The 16430-nt window shown below is 41.8% G+C and overlaps 1 protein-coding gene across 1 annotated transcript; it reads right to left on the reverse strand.

Moving 5' to 3' along the window:
- Positions 1–95: 95 nt before the first annotated feature.
- virma (vir like m6A methyltransferase associated) lies at positions 96–16400 on the reverse strand. The gene is given in 27 exon segments (XM_032519455.1): positions 96–487; positions 603–749; positions 1536–1885; positions 2014–2177; positions 2461–2557; positions 2870–3024; positions 3118–3258; positions 4174–4306; positions 4437–4654; positions 4750–4999; positions 5077–5312; positions 5416–5571; positions 5681–6069; positions 6631–6724; positions 7356–7438; positions 7539–7693; positions 7804–8331; positions 8894–9168; positions 9171–9356; positions 9639–10369; positions 10920–11162; positions 11776–11895; positions 12039–12201; positions 12287–12335; positions 13623–13709; positions 15718–15830; positions 16280–16400. Coding segments are annotated over 27 exon segments (5535 nt in total). The 5' UTR covers positions 16343–16400; the 3' UTR covers positions 96–278.
- Positions 16401–16430: the final 30 nt, after the last annotated feature.

Raw genomic sequence — 16430 nt, forward strand, 5'->3', positions numbered from 1 at the left:
ACCGGTAATAAGTGCTCGGAGGTAACAGGGAGTCATGGTGACTGTGCATCAGTTCATTTTTTCAACTGGTGTTTGCTTAAAAACAAAAGTGTATGCTCAGTTACTGTGACCTTTATTTTCTGAATACAACTCATGATAACAAAAACATAAAACATCAACACAGTCTGTAAGTCATTGTGACAACATCAACCCACCACGTTTCCATGGAGACAGTATATATAATATCCTGATTGGTCCATACGTTGCCATGTAAGGCAGCAGTCATTGCCCAGGTGAATTTACCTCGTGAAGGAGCGAACATGTCTGCCCCTCCCACCACCGCTTCCTCCACCTCCACTGAATTTGCTCCCCTGAGATCCTCTCCCCCCTCCTCCACCTCCCCCACCACCTCCTCCAGCACTGCCGCCACCTCCTCCGCCAAGCCATGACAACCCGGCACCACCTCTTCCTCGCAGGGCTCTGTCCCTTGGAGCCAACCGATATGCATCTGGCAAATTGAGACGAGCGAGAAAGAGACAAAATCACCGAATATTAAGTTTAGTGTTTAGATATTCATAGTGCAAAAATCAAGCAACAAGTGTGTATTGGTATACGTTTCATACTTGCTGGGGGCTGTCTGGAAGGCATCGGTCCACGTGTGAAGTTGCTCTGGCCTCCGCGAGGTTCACTGTAGGTTCCTCTGTGAGTGACAGCTGGAACTTGGCCGCTCCATGATGAACCACGGCCTCCTTCTCTGCGAGTGTAGTTACCTGCAGAACCAAAATAAAGGATTTTGTTATACAAGAACACATGTTACTGGCCAAGATGTAGCTCTAACCTGCAAAATGTCCAAATTTAAAACTACTACTACATACGCTGCAGTATACAAAGAGTTTGACAAAAGAAAAAGTTTAATTCAAGGTTAACTAACTAGGTTTTGTCAGTGTCTACACCACATCTCATTCTGAGTGTGCTCAGTTGTCATAACAAGACCTAAGTGCAGGTGATACAATGTGATGACAACTGAGCAAACTCCATATTCTGATGAAGACCATAAGTTGGAGTTGAAAGGTCCGGAAAAAGCTAGTAATATGACTTTGAAGATTGTCACATTTGTTTCCAAGGTCAAGAATGAACTTTAACCTAAAAAGTAAGCGCTGGTATGAAATTAGAATGACATATACAGTAAGTAATCTTTGCAGTGTACTATTTGGGCAGTTATTTTACAGGCAATTAATTGTAACATTTAGTAAAATCACATTTGTCAAGTTGAAAATTTGGAAAAACTACAACCAAAACTACCATAGATTACAAAAAAAGAAATAGCTGGTAATGAGAAAAAAACTATCAAATTATTTTGGGTTTTCTGTGATACCACCCAAGCCTTCACACAATGAGTTGCACTAATAATAATATTCATCAACAACGCAGAGAAAATTTCTGTATACACAGTGGTAATTCTGACCAATGAAGTGTCATTAGCTGAGGGTCTGAGTCCTTTAACCACATTTGAAGTGAACACAAGAGATGTGTTGCGTGTGTCAATGTATACGTACCGGACAGCAGTACCCCTTTAGGTTGTGGTGGAGTGAAAAAGCGAGTCTGGCTGTGGAAGGTGCCTCTGCCTCTGTTGCCAGTGAAGAGTCCTCTGGTGGGGGGTTTGGGGGAGCTCTTGGGGGGTCGTTTAAGAGGCAAAAGTCCAAGAGGAGTCGTAATGTCTTTAAACTCCGCCGCCACAAAGTCATCAACATGCATACTGGGAGGACGGGAGGTGTTTTGTTTGCGCTGGCGGAAGATATCGTGGGGTCGGTTGAGATTCTGTCCAAACCCACCTCGACCTCCACGGCCGCGAGGAGCAGCCATTATGTGGGCTCTCTTAGCAGGCTCAATGTAGTCTGATTTACCGCTGCGGAGACAAGCACAACATGACATTCAGTCAGTTGATTCAAAACAAGAATCAAGAGGTTAATTTTCTGCAAAGAATACAGAACAAATATGAAAACATTTAAATGCAACCAAACACTGGAACTGTACCTTGTAATAAAGGTCTCATGCTTGTGTTTGCCAAGTCGGAAGCCTTTTGGAGTCTTAGTGTGACCAGGGGAGGAGGGCTCCGACAAGAAGGAGCGCTCCAGCTCTGCCTTCAGGTCCAGTTCTGGACAACACTCCTGAGCCAGCCCGACCAGATCCACCTTCACCTGCCACACAGACAAAGTGGCAATCATAGACATACTGTCCATCCGCATACAGACAGAAGGGACTTCATAACTGTACATGATTAGGTGTAATTAGGTTGAATAATCCGCAATTGATGGGTGTGTAATTAATTTAAAGTACCATCAATAAAGCATCAAGATTTCATTTAACAAATAAATAGCACTGAAGTAGGGAGAAGAAAAGACACTTTATATAAACTATTAGGAAACAGATGAACAGTTTTTAATGCATAGTGAATCAGTGTTTAACATCGGACACACTTACCATATCAAGGTCTGCTTCGATGTCATCAGTTTGGAAGGGAGAGAACCACAGAGTCTTCAGCTGCTCATCCAGAGCTTCTGACAGAATGAACACTGTCCTGCACATAACGATGCACAGATGCATGGAATATTTATTATCACATCCAGTGTTTCCTCTCACTCACCACAAAAGTGATACAGGAGGCCCAATTTAGTATATCATCAGTGATAGGTTTAGTTCTTGTTCCAGAGAACGCTGTAGTGCAGATAATTCATGTTGACACCATTTTGAATATATTATTATCTGATAATAATTCTGTAATTTAGAAAGGTACATTTCCCTGGCTGGGATGGTTACTGCCTCCCTGTAATTGGTGGTTGAATTTAGACAGAGAAAGAAATAATTAATAAAGATCATCCAGAGGCTGTACCTGTGATTAAACTGGGCAGCAAGTGTCTCGGGTGCTGGCAGAATGGGCTCAGTGTCAATTGCAGGAGGTGTGTCTGTGGCCGTCTCCAACGTCTGCCTCAGAACAACCACGGTCTCCAACATCGTCTCCAATGAATCATCTTCCTTACATAGTTTCTACATAGACACAGAGTTACAGAGTTAGGTAAATTCCAAGGCAGCATTGACCATTACATTGCAAAAAACTATACACGTGTGTATAATTTGTACCGTAATCTGTTTCTCTAAAGTAGGGAGCGGATGGGACTCTGACTCCTCCCACTGCAGTAGAGTTTTCATCTCAGAGCCCGACAGCAAACGCGGAGAAGAGAAGGCAGACTCCTCGCCGGACCCCTGGGCCTCATCTACACACTGGATGAGAACACAGAAAAATGCAACAAAAAAATCTTAACTATTAAATAATGTATGCAACTCTATAAAAGATCAAAGTCTTTCACAATTAGTAAGCCCAGGAATTGATACTTAAAGCACTTTTAAATGAAGCAGAAGGCTGCGTAGCATCCAGGCAAGAACCACCAGGCTGAAGAACAGCTTCTACCCGGATGCGGTCAGACTGATCCACATCGCAGTGCCTTTGAGTCTCAAGAAATAGCTCTTAACTTACTTGCTATTCTGAAACTGTCTTTGTAAATTATTTTATTTATCTTTGTAATTGTTTTTAGTGGGACAGGGCTTGTGAAGAAATGTTTTTATCCATTTATTAATCACTATAGTAATTCGTTGGCACCGAGACCTTAGTTCTTATTTCGTTCTCCTCATCCTTCTGTGTTGTGAGAATGACAATTAATCTATCTATCATAACTACAATGTTATTTTATAATTAATTTTTTTATTGACTTTAATGACTCATTTAATTTCACGAGCCAACTGCATCACAAACGCTACTACTTTCTTCTGTGAGTTTTAAACATAGACTGTAAATAATAGGTTTTAAAATGCTCCCAAGTGCTGCAATGCTCTCCCTTCTCTTCATTGAAGCCTCCATGTTTACAGGAGAAAAATCTAAAAAAAATCTATGTTTGGTACTGCCAATATGTTTTGTTTTGTTATGGTTCATGTGTGCAATAAACATTACACTTTGTGAGAAAAAAAAAATCGTGATTCATACTTTTCCCTGAATCGGGCAGCTTCAGCTGTTGCAATAGTCAAAGTTCTAATTGCTTCCAACAAACATTTTTTTTACAGTTCGACAGCATGTACACTCTTGGTTCAAACTGTATTTATTTCCATGTCAAACATGAACCAGACATTAAACCAGGTACTAACCATTGTTTCTGTGTTGAGGATCTGTCTGAGAAAGTCAAGCAGGGCTGAGAGCAAATCTGCTGAGTCCTTGTTGAAGGCAAACACCAATCTTTTTAGCAGCGAGCATAGACCAGCACCATGTTTCTTTAGAGCTCTGAAAAAAAGATAAAGTGTAAAGAGTCTTTTTGATTAAGGAAAACACCCTATGCCTGGTTTAAAGAAGATATTACAAAGGGAGACACTGGTAATGCCAAGAAAAAAAGAAAGAAAGCATTGTCATTTACAGTTTGAGGTGATAGAGTCCATAGTCGTGCTCAGTGAGGAATGTCAAAGTCCTGATACAGGTGAGAAGGAGTGGAACACTACTCTCTGAATTCCCCAAAACTTCCAACAAGGTGTTGCACACTAATGACATCATCTCTCGCCCTGGAAGTGCATTGGCCAGCTGCTCAGCCTCTGACACACAGCTTTCTCCAGGTGGAGAAACCACCAGAGAAATGTCCTGGTGAAGACAGAGATTTATATTTTTTAGACTTTGTCCTTTCCCCTTAAGGACTTGTTTATGTTGCCTGCCTTTATGGGCACTTTACTGCTTACCTGGTCACACAGTGACTGTAATACTGTCCCCACTAGTTCGCTGCATTGCTGCTGCTGTAAGGTGTACTCAGCTGGAGGAACCAAGAGAGACAGCAGCAAGGGGAACAGGTCTGCCAGTTCTTCATCTCCAGACATAGACCCAGACAGCAGGTGCAGTGCTGCGCTCTTACAAGCTTTCTGTGACACCAGAGCATCCATCAAAGAAAGCAGACGCAGGACCTGGCCCCAGCACACACCTTTCCCCTCCGCCCTGTAATTAGCACATTGCATACACTTAAAATGAAGTTCACAGCATAAACACAAACAACAGTGTGTGTTTTTACTTACGGCTGCAGCTCCTCCAGCAGTAGCTCGAGCAAGGTCTTCATGATGAGTATTGCAGTGGGTGAAGACAGGTCTGCCAGCTGAACACACATTCTCCTCAGCATAGCCAGGAGAGGAGGACAGCTGGTGGCACACGCACACCTCAAAACCTCGGAAAACACTTTCCACTGCGCCCGTATGTGCATGCTCCACAGCTTTCTTGTGTTTAAGGCTACAGCCACATCTTGGACTGATATCACCTATGGAGCCAAAGGTTCATTATTTATTAGCGTTTATATGATTTCTCAGAAGGTCAAAGGAAGTACAGGACAGATAGGCGACCAGTAAGATAGAGTGAGTTACCTGAGTGCTCTGCATTGGCAGTGGAAGAGGCAGGAGCTCAGACAGCAACGTCAAACCAGAGAACAGACCTTCAGGTGCTTTCAGCAGTGAGGCCAGAACCTCCTTTAGCATCAGAGACCACGTGTTACTGGCCAGAGTCTCTTCTGTATGAGTCACCTGCACCAAAACACACACATTTATCATGTATTTAGTTGTGATTGATTGGATTTTTGCACAATACTTCTTTGCTAAATAAACATGGCTATACTCTTGCTCATTCACACACCTTTTCATTAACACCCTGCGTGAAAGTGAGCAGCACGTCTACAATGACCGCCTGAACTCTTGTCTCCTCTCCGTCTAGACGTCCAGATGCAGGGATGGAGCACACTATCATGTGGAGCGTCACCAACACACTGGCCACACGTGTGTCCCTAAATTGGAAAGCTCCCCCGCGTAGCAGCTCCATCAGCATGGTGCGCAGCAATCGTAGTGTGCTGATACATATACTGAGGATCATGCAGCGCTGCGGCGTGGGGCCCATGTGTCCATGCACACGCCATGGCTGTAGCAACAGGCTGCACAGCTTCTGTAAGACACGCACACAAGTATCCAGACCCTCGCCAGAGAACAGCTGGACCCCTGCAAGACTCCACTTAAGATCCCTCTGCTGACCTGTAGGAAGGAGGGAGCCATTAGGAACAATGTCTCCTAGGGCTGGCCGATATGGAGAAAATCAAGTATCACAATGTTTTGGACCAAACACCTCAATATCAATACCATAACGATATTGTAGTGTTGACTATTGGTGCTTTCACAAATTATCTACACAATGAGATTCTTGATAAATAATCATCAGTAATGTAGATATAATGACTAAGTGGGTAAAGGCAAATAATAGAACAGTTACAACAGTCTGGTAAGTTCAGAAAATTACATAATTTTATTGTAATGCCTTTAAAACCAAGAAAAAACAACTTATGCCATATTACGATATCCAAAATCTAAGACAATATATAGTCTCATTTCATTTTGATCACCTCAAGGATACTCATACCACAGTTCACTTTGGTGAGTAAACCTAACTTTTGTTTGCTTGCAGGAAAATGCCATAGGGCCACTTTACTATTCAAAAATATCTAAACAAAAACCTTCAGGTAAAATGATGTGACCACTAAAAAAGTATTTAGTTTTTATCAGATGAACTATTACAGAAATCCTGTGTGGTATCTTTACCTTCTACAACAGGTGGGGGGCAGGCGATGTGACAAAGGACCCGGAGAGCAGTGACCAATCCAGTTCCCTCAGCAGTCAACACATTTTCCACATTCTGAAGTAAAGAGAAGACATGTTTAAAATAACATATAGCACTATTATTGGCATATAATTGATTGACTCAAATTGGCTACATAGTAGGTATATGTTTGAGCAGTTCAAATTTGTCTGTGAATCACTGCATTTCAAGGAGATATACTGTATATCTGATGGCTTGAAGGTAGAAAATTAGACAAAAACGTATAGATGAGTTTGTGACTTAAAAACTTCTTGCTTTGCCAATAGTTTAATGGCTTATGAGGTTTGCATTCTCATATAGGTATCAGAATCAGCCACCTTGTCAGCTGGCCTGGTTTTAAGTGTAACAGTGTTCTGTTTTGTACTGATAATAAGCTCAATACATTTAAAAAAAAGAAAATTCAAATTAGAAAACTGTAGTCCCTGGGGGTGTGTTAGGGTAGGATGAGATACATTGATTCCTTCCCTGAAAGAGTGAATGCAGTCACTGAAATAAATGTCATAGAGAAATTATTGAATTTGTTCATGTTTACTGAATTAATAGGACTCAGGAGTTATTAGGACTTTCTGCGGGTAAAATAGAGAGATAAAATCTCACACAGTTACTAAAAATGAGGTGAAATGTTGCTTTACTCCAGCAGTACATATATTGAGGGAGAGATCTGTACCTGTTTGATATAATCTATGAGGGTGGGAATGCTGCCAATCTCAAAGCGAAGTTTGTCCAGAGGCTCCAGCCATTTGCTAAGCTCTGAAGTACAGAGAAAGGACAAAACATCAAAAATACAAAGGAAATACACAGAATTGTCACATATGGCATGATACTTGAATGCAACATTGGTAATATTTACCCTGTAACTTGGCATTGGTGTCATCAGCCTTGGCTATGGCGAGTAGTGGGGCAGCATATTGTTCCATCATCCGCAGTTCATTAGAGCTCTGCACTACCAGTAACACCAGCATACAGGCATAGTTATATGTCACTGCTTTGCGAGCTTTGACCTCACTAAAAGAAAAGAAGAAAAAAAAGTGAAAACATATTCACTGCATAGGTGCTTGAAATCAAACCAAGTCATACAGAAAGAGACACAAAGAGAGACAAAGGAAAAGTTGTACCCCTGTCCATCTTTGCTGTGGTGCTGGAGAAGGGTGACCAGACACGAGAGGTTGTTGTCCAGGCTTAAAACGTGGGCCACAGCACTGCGCCCGGTCTGTGTGAAGGTCATCAGGTAGAGCGCATGGAGCATGCCCAGTACCTCCGGGTTGTCACCTTCCTCTAGCCCAGCTCCTCCATCTCCTCCTGTGGCCACATGACTCATGAGCTCTGATACACTCTGCAGAGCATGCAGCGCCTGCATCAGCCACACGCCAAAGCCCTCTTCACCGAACCCTGGCCCTGTGACACCTCCATCCCCCCCGGTAAAGGTTGTCTCCTCGCTCTCAGCTTCTGCCATAGAAGCCAGGAGACGCAGCAGCAGGTTGGTAGGAGTGGGCTGGGCGAGAAGGAAGAGCAGACCTGACTGGGTGAGGGAGAGGAAGCGGAGGAGCTCTCGAACAGCTTGGGTGACACCAAGGTGGCCGGCTGCCACAGCCGCTGACATCACAGCTGCTGCGCTCTCCAGAAAATGGCACGCATGCATATACCTGTAAAAGGAGAAAGTGCAATATTCCAATTTCAATCAATAACTACCAAACTAGGCCTGCACGATTAATCGTTATAAAATCACGATCTCGATTCACCCTGTTCACAATTTAATTTTTGTAATGATTTTAATTCTCATTTAATTTTACGAGCCGACTGCATCACAAACGCTGCTACTTTCTTCTGTGTGTTTTAAACACAGACTGTATAAAATAGATTTTGAAGCGCTACGGAGCTCTCCCTTCTCTTCATTGAAGCCCCCATGTTTACAGGCTTGTGGTAATGCACAATGTGCTATAGGTGCAAAAGAAAATCTTTGTTTTGTACTGCCAATTTGTTTTGTCATGGTCTACGTGTGCAATAAACATTACACTTCATGAGATAAAAAAATCGTGCCAGAGAATCGTGATATCAATTCTGGGCTAAAAAAAAAGGTAAAAACAAAAATCGTGATTCATATTTTTCCCCAGATTGTGCAGGCCTATACCAAACTACATTCAATATCCTATCTGAGTGTTTGCTCTTTGTGGGGTTTGAGGTCATATGTGCTTGAGTGCTGTGTACCTATACAGTGCTGGGTAAGGATCATCTCTCTCCTGTGGTCCTGTTATTCTAGCAGTAGTGGGAAAGGCTTTCACAGGTGGCTGCACCATGCAATAAGGGGCCGTCTCTAGCAAGTGATGTAACTCTTCTAAAACTCCTGCCAGCCTATCAAGCTCTTCCTCGCTGACGGGGGAGGAGCTTAGCGATGGTTCCTCCTCCATAGGGCTATCAGCATCCTCCATCTCCTCCTGAGAATGATAGTCAGTTATAGTTATCATGAAAAATTTACTTTGAAGTTAGTAACATATATGTGTGTGAGAATGAGTGTTTTTGATTGAGTGTCTACCTGCGGTGGTTCACTCCATGCTGCAGCTGCACTCTGCAGGTCGACCAGTACCTCATACATGTGGCTTTTCTGTAATATGGCGTTGCCAGCTGTTATGACCCTCACTGTTTCTTCACGCAGGAACAGCTGGACTAAACGCTATAAATTACATACAGTTTAATAGCAGATATTAATGAGACAAAAATTCATCAAGTTGTTCAACTAGTCAGTGTTTTGAGTCTATGAGGAAAATTAACTTTGGGATCTAAACACATCAGTTCACCATGTGCCTTATTTAAAGACCAGCTTCCGCTTGGATCAAATGGTAGGCTGGGATCCATTTGTAAGATCAAGAATTTTAATGATATTCTTAGAAGAAAATCTGTGTATAATGAAGTCTTGAGGAAAAGAACATTTTCAAGTTTTTATACTTCTTCTAACCTGATAGCCACTCTTCTCTGACTCTGTTGCATGTAGGAAAGCTTCTGCACCAGCAGGAGTGCTGGTCAGAGCACCCAGAGCTCTCAGAATACTCAACTTCAGTGTGGAGGAGACATGGTCCGCTTGGACCAGCTCCAGTAGCACACCCAGAGCCCCTTCACGTAGCAGCACTGAAAGGCCCTGTGGGCACTCTGCAAGGTGGGATGCTAGCTTGGCACCAGCTTTTAATTGTCTGAGGTTAAGAGCAATGGGTTGTGTGAGAGCGATCTCCATACTCAGAGCTTGGAGCGCCCATTGGACTAGAACTCCAACAGGTTCCTCCATCTCGCCCTCTCCTTGTTTGATTAAATAAGCCAACCCTTTGGCCAGTAGTGCAGGTGCCTCTTCCACAGCAGTGACCCAGCGGGCATCTCTGTCATTTCCAATACTAGCTAGTAGCTCTTTCAGCTGGGCAACAGCCTCAGTCTCCTCTACACCTGCTGATCCTTCTGTTCCACCAGGGTCCCTGGGTTCCTCCACACTGGCCTTCTCAAGCTGTGTATCAAAGCGGGTCTTATATGGAGGGGTGAAGTAGAGCAGTGGTCTGAGCTCTCGCTCATACGGATCAAACTGGACAGGTGGGACAGATGCCAGGTCCTCAGGAGTGTAGTCCATGTCAAATGTGGGCAACTTGAAGCTACCATTATCCAGATCATCCTCGTCACTTGAAATCTGCTCATAGCCGTCATCACCTAAAAGGGTGGGAGAGACAAAAGGGAAGGAAATTCGACAAATGTTTTATTATATATTATTAACACAATTCTTAAGATTCTTCAACCATTTATAAAGTGTTTGTGTAAAAAAGATTGAAAATGGGGAGGCCAGCGACGACTAAATATTCTCTTGCTCATTCACAAAGTCATACACAGACAAACCTACTCACACACGGCAGCATCACTCCAAACATGCTGGGTTAGTTGAACATGCAGGATGTGACTACAGCACAAGCATCAGCCACTACTGTGAGGATGTGTGAGGTAGACCTCCACATAACAGCTTATGAATGTTGATCACCCTTCACAGTGCTCGGATGGGCCAGCTGAGAGTTTGGAGCACCCTGCAGTTGTAGATGGAGGCAGCATGCCACAGCACACACTCTTTTCAACTGAAGCTCAGTCCCAAATGGACCCTGCTCCCATGGCCCCCAGGGAAGTCTGATGAGTTTGCAGTACCAAGGGGTTCAGGGTTGGGCATCCATTTGGGATTGCAGACTATCCTACTCTCACAAAATAACTCCCCTACCTTCCTCCATCTCCTCGTCCTCACCCTCATCTTCCTCCTCCTCTTCTTCCTCCTCTTCCAGAACGCTCCCTTCAGTCCGTGCATCTTCTTCCTCCTCCTGCTCCTCTTCTTCTTCCTCTTCCTCGCCTTCTTCTTCTACTTCAGCATCTGAGTAGGTTTCATCAGCAGGCAGGGATCTTTCAGGTGACACAGCCTCCAGGTAGTCGTCACGGCCCTCGCAGGGCTCTTCTTTGACAACCCCCACTGTAAATGTCATAAGAGAGGCCAGATGGCACACAGTTCACACAACATGCCCACTGGGCACATGTAGATATGCAAACATACATGTGTATACATTTTTCTTCATACGTACAGGCCTAATAATGCAAAAACAGCTTAAGGATAATGATACCGCTGTTTTTACACATTTTAACAGAATGCTTTTATTTTACATGAAAAACTAGAAACTAAAATTAGAAACTTTGGATAATCCGGGTAATTTAATTAAAAAAAAACAAATAACATTGACTATAAACTTAAACCAATTGTTGACATTGATGTAAAGTACACAAATTTGAGTCAGTGGACTGCTTGGACTAAATAAATGTAACTGAGGATGAAAACATTGAATTTATTAACATCACCAACAAAGAAACTGCAGTGTGACCCATGTGGGATTTTCCCAAAATATAACTTTTAATTTTGATTAAAAAACCACTGATGCAACATTTAATTATGAGACAGACAGATGCTTAAACTACGGCAGTGATTTTGTTAATGTTGATTATTCAGGATCAACAGTGACACATATAATAATAATAATAATAATAATAATAATAATAATAATAATAGCACAGAATAGATGTGCAGTTCTCACCCGTCACTTGGACCTGCTCTTCATCGTCATCATCCGGGGGCGGAGGCCCAGGTGGAGTACGAGGCCCTCTGGGTGCTGGTCTGGGTGGGCTGCCATTGTACTGGTCATCTTTTTCCCACTCTTAAAAAACAAACGGTACAACAGATTGACAGTATACCAAGCTAATCGGGGAAAAGAAGAACAACCTGTTAGTTTAATGCTTCAGTGTCAGGAAGGGGATGTGAGGGAAGGAGCGCTGGGTTGTTTTGGCTTACGATGCGCACCTTGTTTAACAATCCGCTTCTGCCCGCTTGGCTGTTGAGGGGGTGGGGGTGGAGGAGGAGGGGGTGAGGCTTGATCAAGTCCATGTGAGCGCTCTGCTGTCCCATACACTGCTACAGTCAGACTGGTGTACCAGCCACGCAGCACCAGGCCATCTGTGTTCACCTGCATGCACAAGCCCATTTAGTTATTCAAAAATCAACAGAAAAAAAATGAATACAAATCATCTAGTTTTTGGACAACCATTTACCTTTCCACTGGGTCTGAACACAATGGATTTGTTCTCATCATATTCCAGACTGGGGGCAGAAAGCAGGACAGGCAAATTGAATCAGTGCAAATATTCACCATGTCTGAACGACTCTTGACCTTTGTTTATCATCTTAAGAGAATTTAGTGTTAGAAAAATAGCATGTAACTGCAATGAAATTTGGCAGCAATGTGTTAAGTCCTAGATAAACCTCTTTCCAAAGAGCACAAAATTGCTGTGTAATTATGTATGTCTAAAAAGGCATTCACTCATCATGGCCTATCTTTCTCTCCACTCATTTCCGGTCAGCTTTTTTTATCTAATAAAGGGCACAACCTCCATTTTAAAATATTCTGCACTGTTAACCAAGTTATATTTAAGATTTGTTTAGGAAAAATGCTTTTTAATCTCAAGACCTGCAGATACCCTGAAACAGGGTACATATGTCAAAAAATATATTTATGCAAAATAAAGTGAGTTGCCGGACAATTTCCTCTTCGGACATCTACATATTATTCAGATAAAACAAACAGAGGAAGATCATGTCTTTCATGAAGTGGCCACAAACCACTGACGTGTTCCCAGACATAGTATAGCTTTAACAAGTTCACAAATACAAACGTTTGGGAGACACTGGTATTAATCACACATCATGTATCATGCCATCCAACACACCCACTCCCTCACATTTCAGGACACAAAAAGGCAAAATTGGGTTATTGGGATCATCTGTATTCTGATTATCACTTCAGCTGACAAAAAGGATTCTTGTCCAAAAACATTTCAGCCAAATTGTTTTTTTAGATTTGGCAGATACATAAATAGCAATCAGACAGGTTAAAAAAAAATATGCTCCCAACTTTGTCGGCAGAGATAATAACTTGGGTGTGTCACAGCTTTCAAAGACCATTACATAATGGACTCGTCTACATACAAGTTTCCGCTCTGCTGCTACTGAGCAAACCTCTGTTCTTAGGAGAGTAGGATAAAAATGTTGGACTTAATCATTCCACTTTTCATCTACTGTATTTCATTTGGACCTAGAAGTTTTAGCATCACTTTCAGCTATGTGATGTTGGCTGTTTGTGAGCTTGAGTTTCTGGAGAGACCAGTTAGCCAGCATTGGAACAAAGAGACTTAAATATGGACACACACGCACCCACCACTCTAGCCTCTGAGAACACGACGCAGATACTACCATGACTGGTTTAACAGGATTCGACAGACATATGCGTCTTAGGCACTTTTGAGATTTGGGAAATACAGAGATGAAGGGGGGGGGCTCAAAGTAATACAGAAACAAAACAAGAAGGGTGACAGTGAAATTCATTCTGACCTGCCCAGTCTGTGGAACGTGGGGTTGTTTGGTTTAGTGACATTATTGAAGAACAGCTCCAACTGAAATGCATGAGGCGACGTCTCCCTGAAGAAACAGAAACACACACATTGATGTTGCAGCTAGGGCTCTGTCCCCTTCTAACCAGAAGGCTCAGTTATACATCAACATAGGGGTGGGTGTTATGACAATACAGATTTAGTGGCCACTTTGTTAGATACACCTTTACAATCTATTGCCTTTCAATTAATGCAACAGCTCTGTAATCAATAAAATAAGTAAATCTGCAAAAATCTTTACCTTTACGAAGTATAAATGTGTAGTTTGCTTTGACAGAGTAAGAAATCTGTAAATTTAATAATAATTTATTATTATTATTTAAGTCGTATTTAAAGGTGGTGTTTGGTTTTTAATGTTTTACCCTTTACATGAGGTGGGTCATAATATTAAAAGCAATGCTGAATATGATGCAGTCCAGGACAACCCCACCACTAACTATGACCTTAGTGCAAAAACATATTATTGAATTTAAACTTCTATGACAGTGTCAACAAAAAACTGAACATTATGAGTATCATAAAAGTAGACTTTATAGTAGAACAGTTGTTTTTGACTGTATTTGATTGTGCAGCTGTACCAAATGAAGTGAGCACTGAGTGTATAATGAGGTTGGGTACTGAATTCAATTCAATTCAATGCAATTTTAATCCACTAGGAGTAAATCTCATCAGCGTCAGTGAGCCAAGAAGCATGCAGCATGCTTCTACTAAGATCTCATTATGTTTGTGATTGGATGTTTAACGTTACACGTTGCAGAGGCAGACAGGAAAAACGTTACGCACGTCTTACAAGTTGTAGTATACTTGATCGGCAGTGCAACGGATTTCCGCCTCAATTTACGTTATCATAATACATAACATTGTTGAGCACTGAGCCCATTCATTCAGTTAAATTACATTACCCAATAGGCCCAGTTGGATTCAGGATCCACACAACAATGGAGCTCAGGTGTCATATACCTATCTATTGGAGGGGCAACAATGAATTGATTAATCAATTAGTTGTCAACTCTTAAATTAATCGCCAACTATTTTGATGATCAATTAATCGGTTTGAGTCATTTTTTTAATTAAATTCACATTTTTCTAAAATGTGAATATTTTGTAGTTTCTTCTCTCTTCTGTAAATCAAACTAAACATCTTTGAGTTTTGGACAAAACAAGACATTTCAGGATTCCATTTGGGGCTTTGGGAAACACTGATCCACACATGTTTTGACATTTTTATAGCTCAAACAACTAATCAATTAATCGAGAAAATTATCGACAGATTGACTATGAAAATAATCATTAGTTGCACCCCTATTTTCTACAGGCACACACTGATGTATCCATAGCAAACAGAAGCGATATATCATTGGCAGTGACGTTAAAGATTCCCCGCAACAAGGGATGCACCATCCAACTTTTCTCTCAATACAACTCCCATACTAGGAGTCTGGGTATCTGCTGATATTGAAAAACCATAAGATACCAGTAGACTTCTTTTCACAAATTAACTATCTACAGTATGTACCTTACTTTCGAGCACACATTTTGATGTGAAGTATTATGAGGCCAGGGAATGCTATGTACTAAAAACCTAGTCAGCAGTCCGCCATAACTAAATGAATGTAACTTTTGACACTGACAGAGAAACTGCATTTACTGTGACTCGTTCATGTTATGATCAACACCCAATGTGCTCAATGAGGTCTGTTTCAACTTAAACACTCATACTGATCCAGTGTATCAATGGGTTCATGCCTACCTGCAACTATATTGATTTGACAGTTTATTGGGTAGCCCTGGGCCCACCCAATATTTAGTATACCCTATCAATATAAATGGAAAGGAAAAAGAACAAAAAGTTTAGACAACACCTTTCTAAACCAGTTTCAACAAAGAGTGAACATTATAACCTTGATGAATAAAGGATTAATTGCAGGGTTGCTTTACTGCACTGCATTATATTTTCTTATTATATTTATCTAGGTGGACCTAATAAACTGGCTACTAACTGTACTGTATGTAACGCAGTGTCAAACTGGTCTTACCCGAATGCTCTGTTGTCAGGTATGTTGCTGTGTGCTTTGATTCCTGGAGGAATGACCCGCACCTCTGTGATCAGCACCCCGCAAGGAAACCGCACCACATCCACGTTGGTTAACTAAAGTGCATTGAACATCATAATTAATTTAAAAATGCATTTACACATTACAATGTCTTCACCAACCACAACTAATACTTCTGCTCTGAGATAAACATGCCAGGTAGAGACTTTACAGTAAGCATTAGCTTATCAGCTAACTAGCAAGCAAACTGCGCAAGGATGCAAAAACCAAAGCGATATGAGGTTATGTAAATAAATTACGTTTAACTAAAATACTTTTAACAATAGGATTTTCATTTAGGTGAGTGCGTAGCGCAATTAAAGCTGTGAATTGCAACGTAATTATAACAACCAAGATACCACTGCTTATGTTAGCCATGTTGACATCGTTAGCTTGAAAGTTTAGCATCAATCTCCAAAACCGCTGAATATGACCGATATGAAAATTAAATGCAGGCAGCTTTAAAGTAAATATACAAGGGGTAGTAATGCGTCAGAAATAATACCTCTGCACTCTGATGCTTAAACGTATCTAGAAAAAGAAGCTCCGTTGAAGTGTCCCCCGCCATCGCTGTCCTGCTAATCGTCTGGCCAGGGGTACATTTCCGGGACAGTGAGTACTTCCGGAGCATGATCAGTTCTGACATTAACATAAAC

This window comes from Etheostoma spectabile, chromosome 6, assembly GCF_008692095.1.
Source record: "Etheostoma spectabile isolate EspeVRDwgs_2016 chromosome 6, UIUC_Espe_1.0, whole genome shotgun sequence".
NCBI lineage: Eukaryota > Metazoa > Chordata > Actinopteri > Perciformes > Percidae > Etheostoma > Etheostoma spectabile.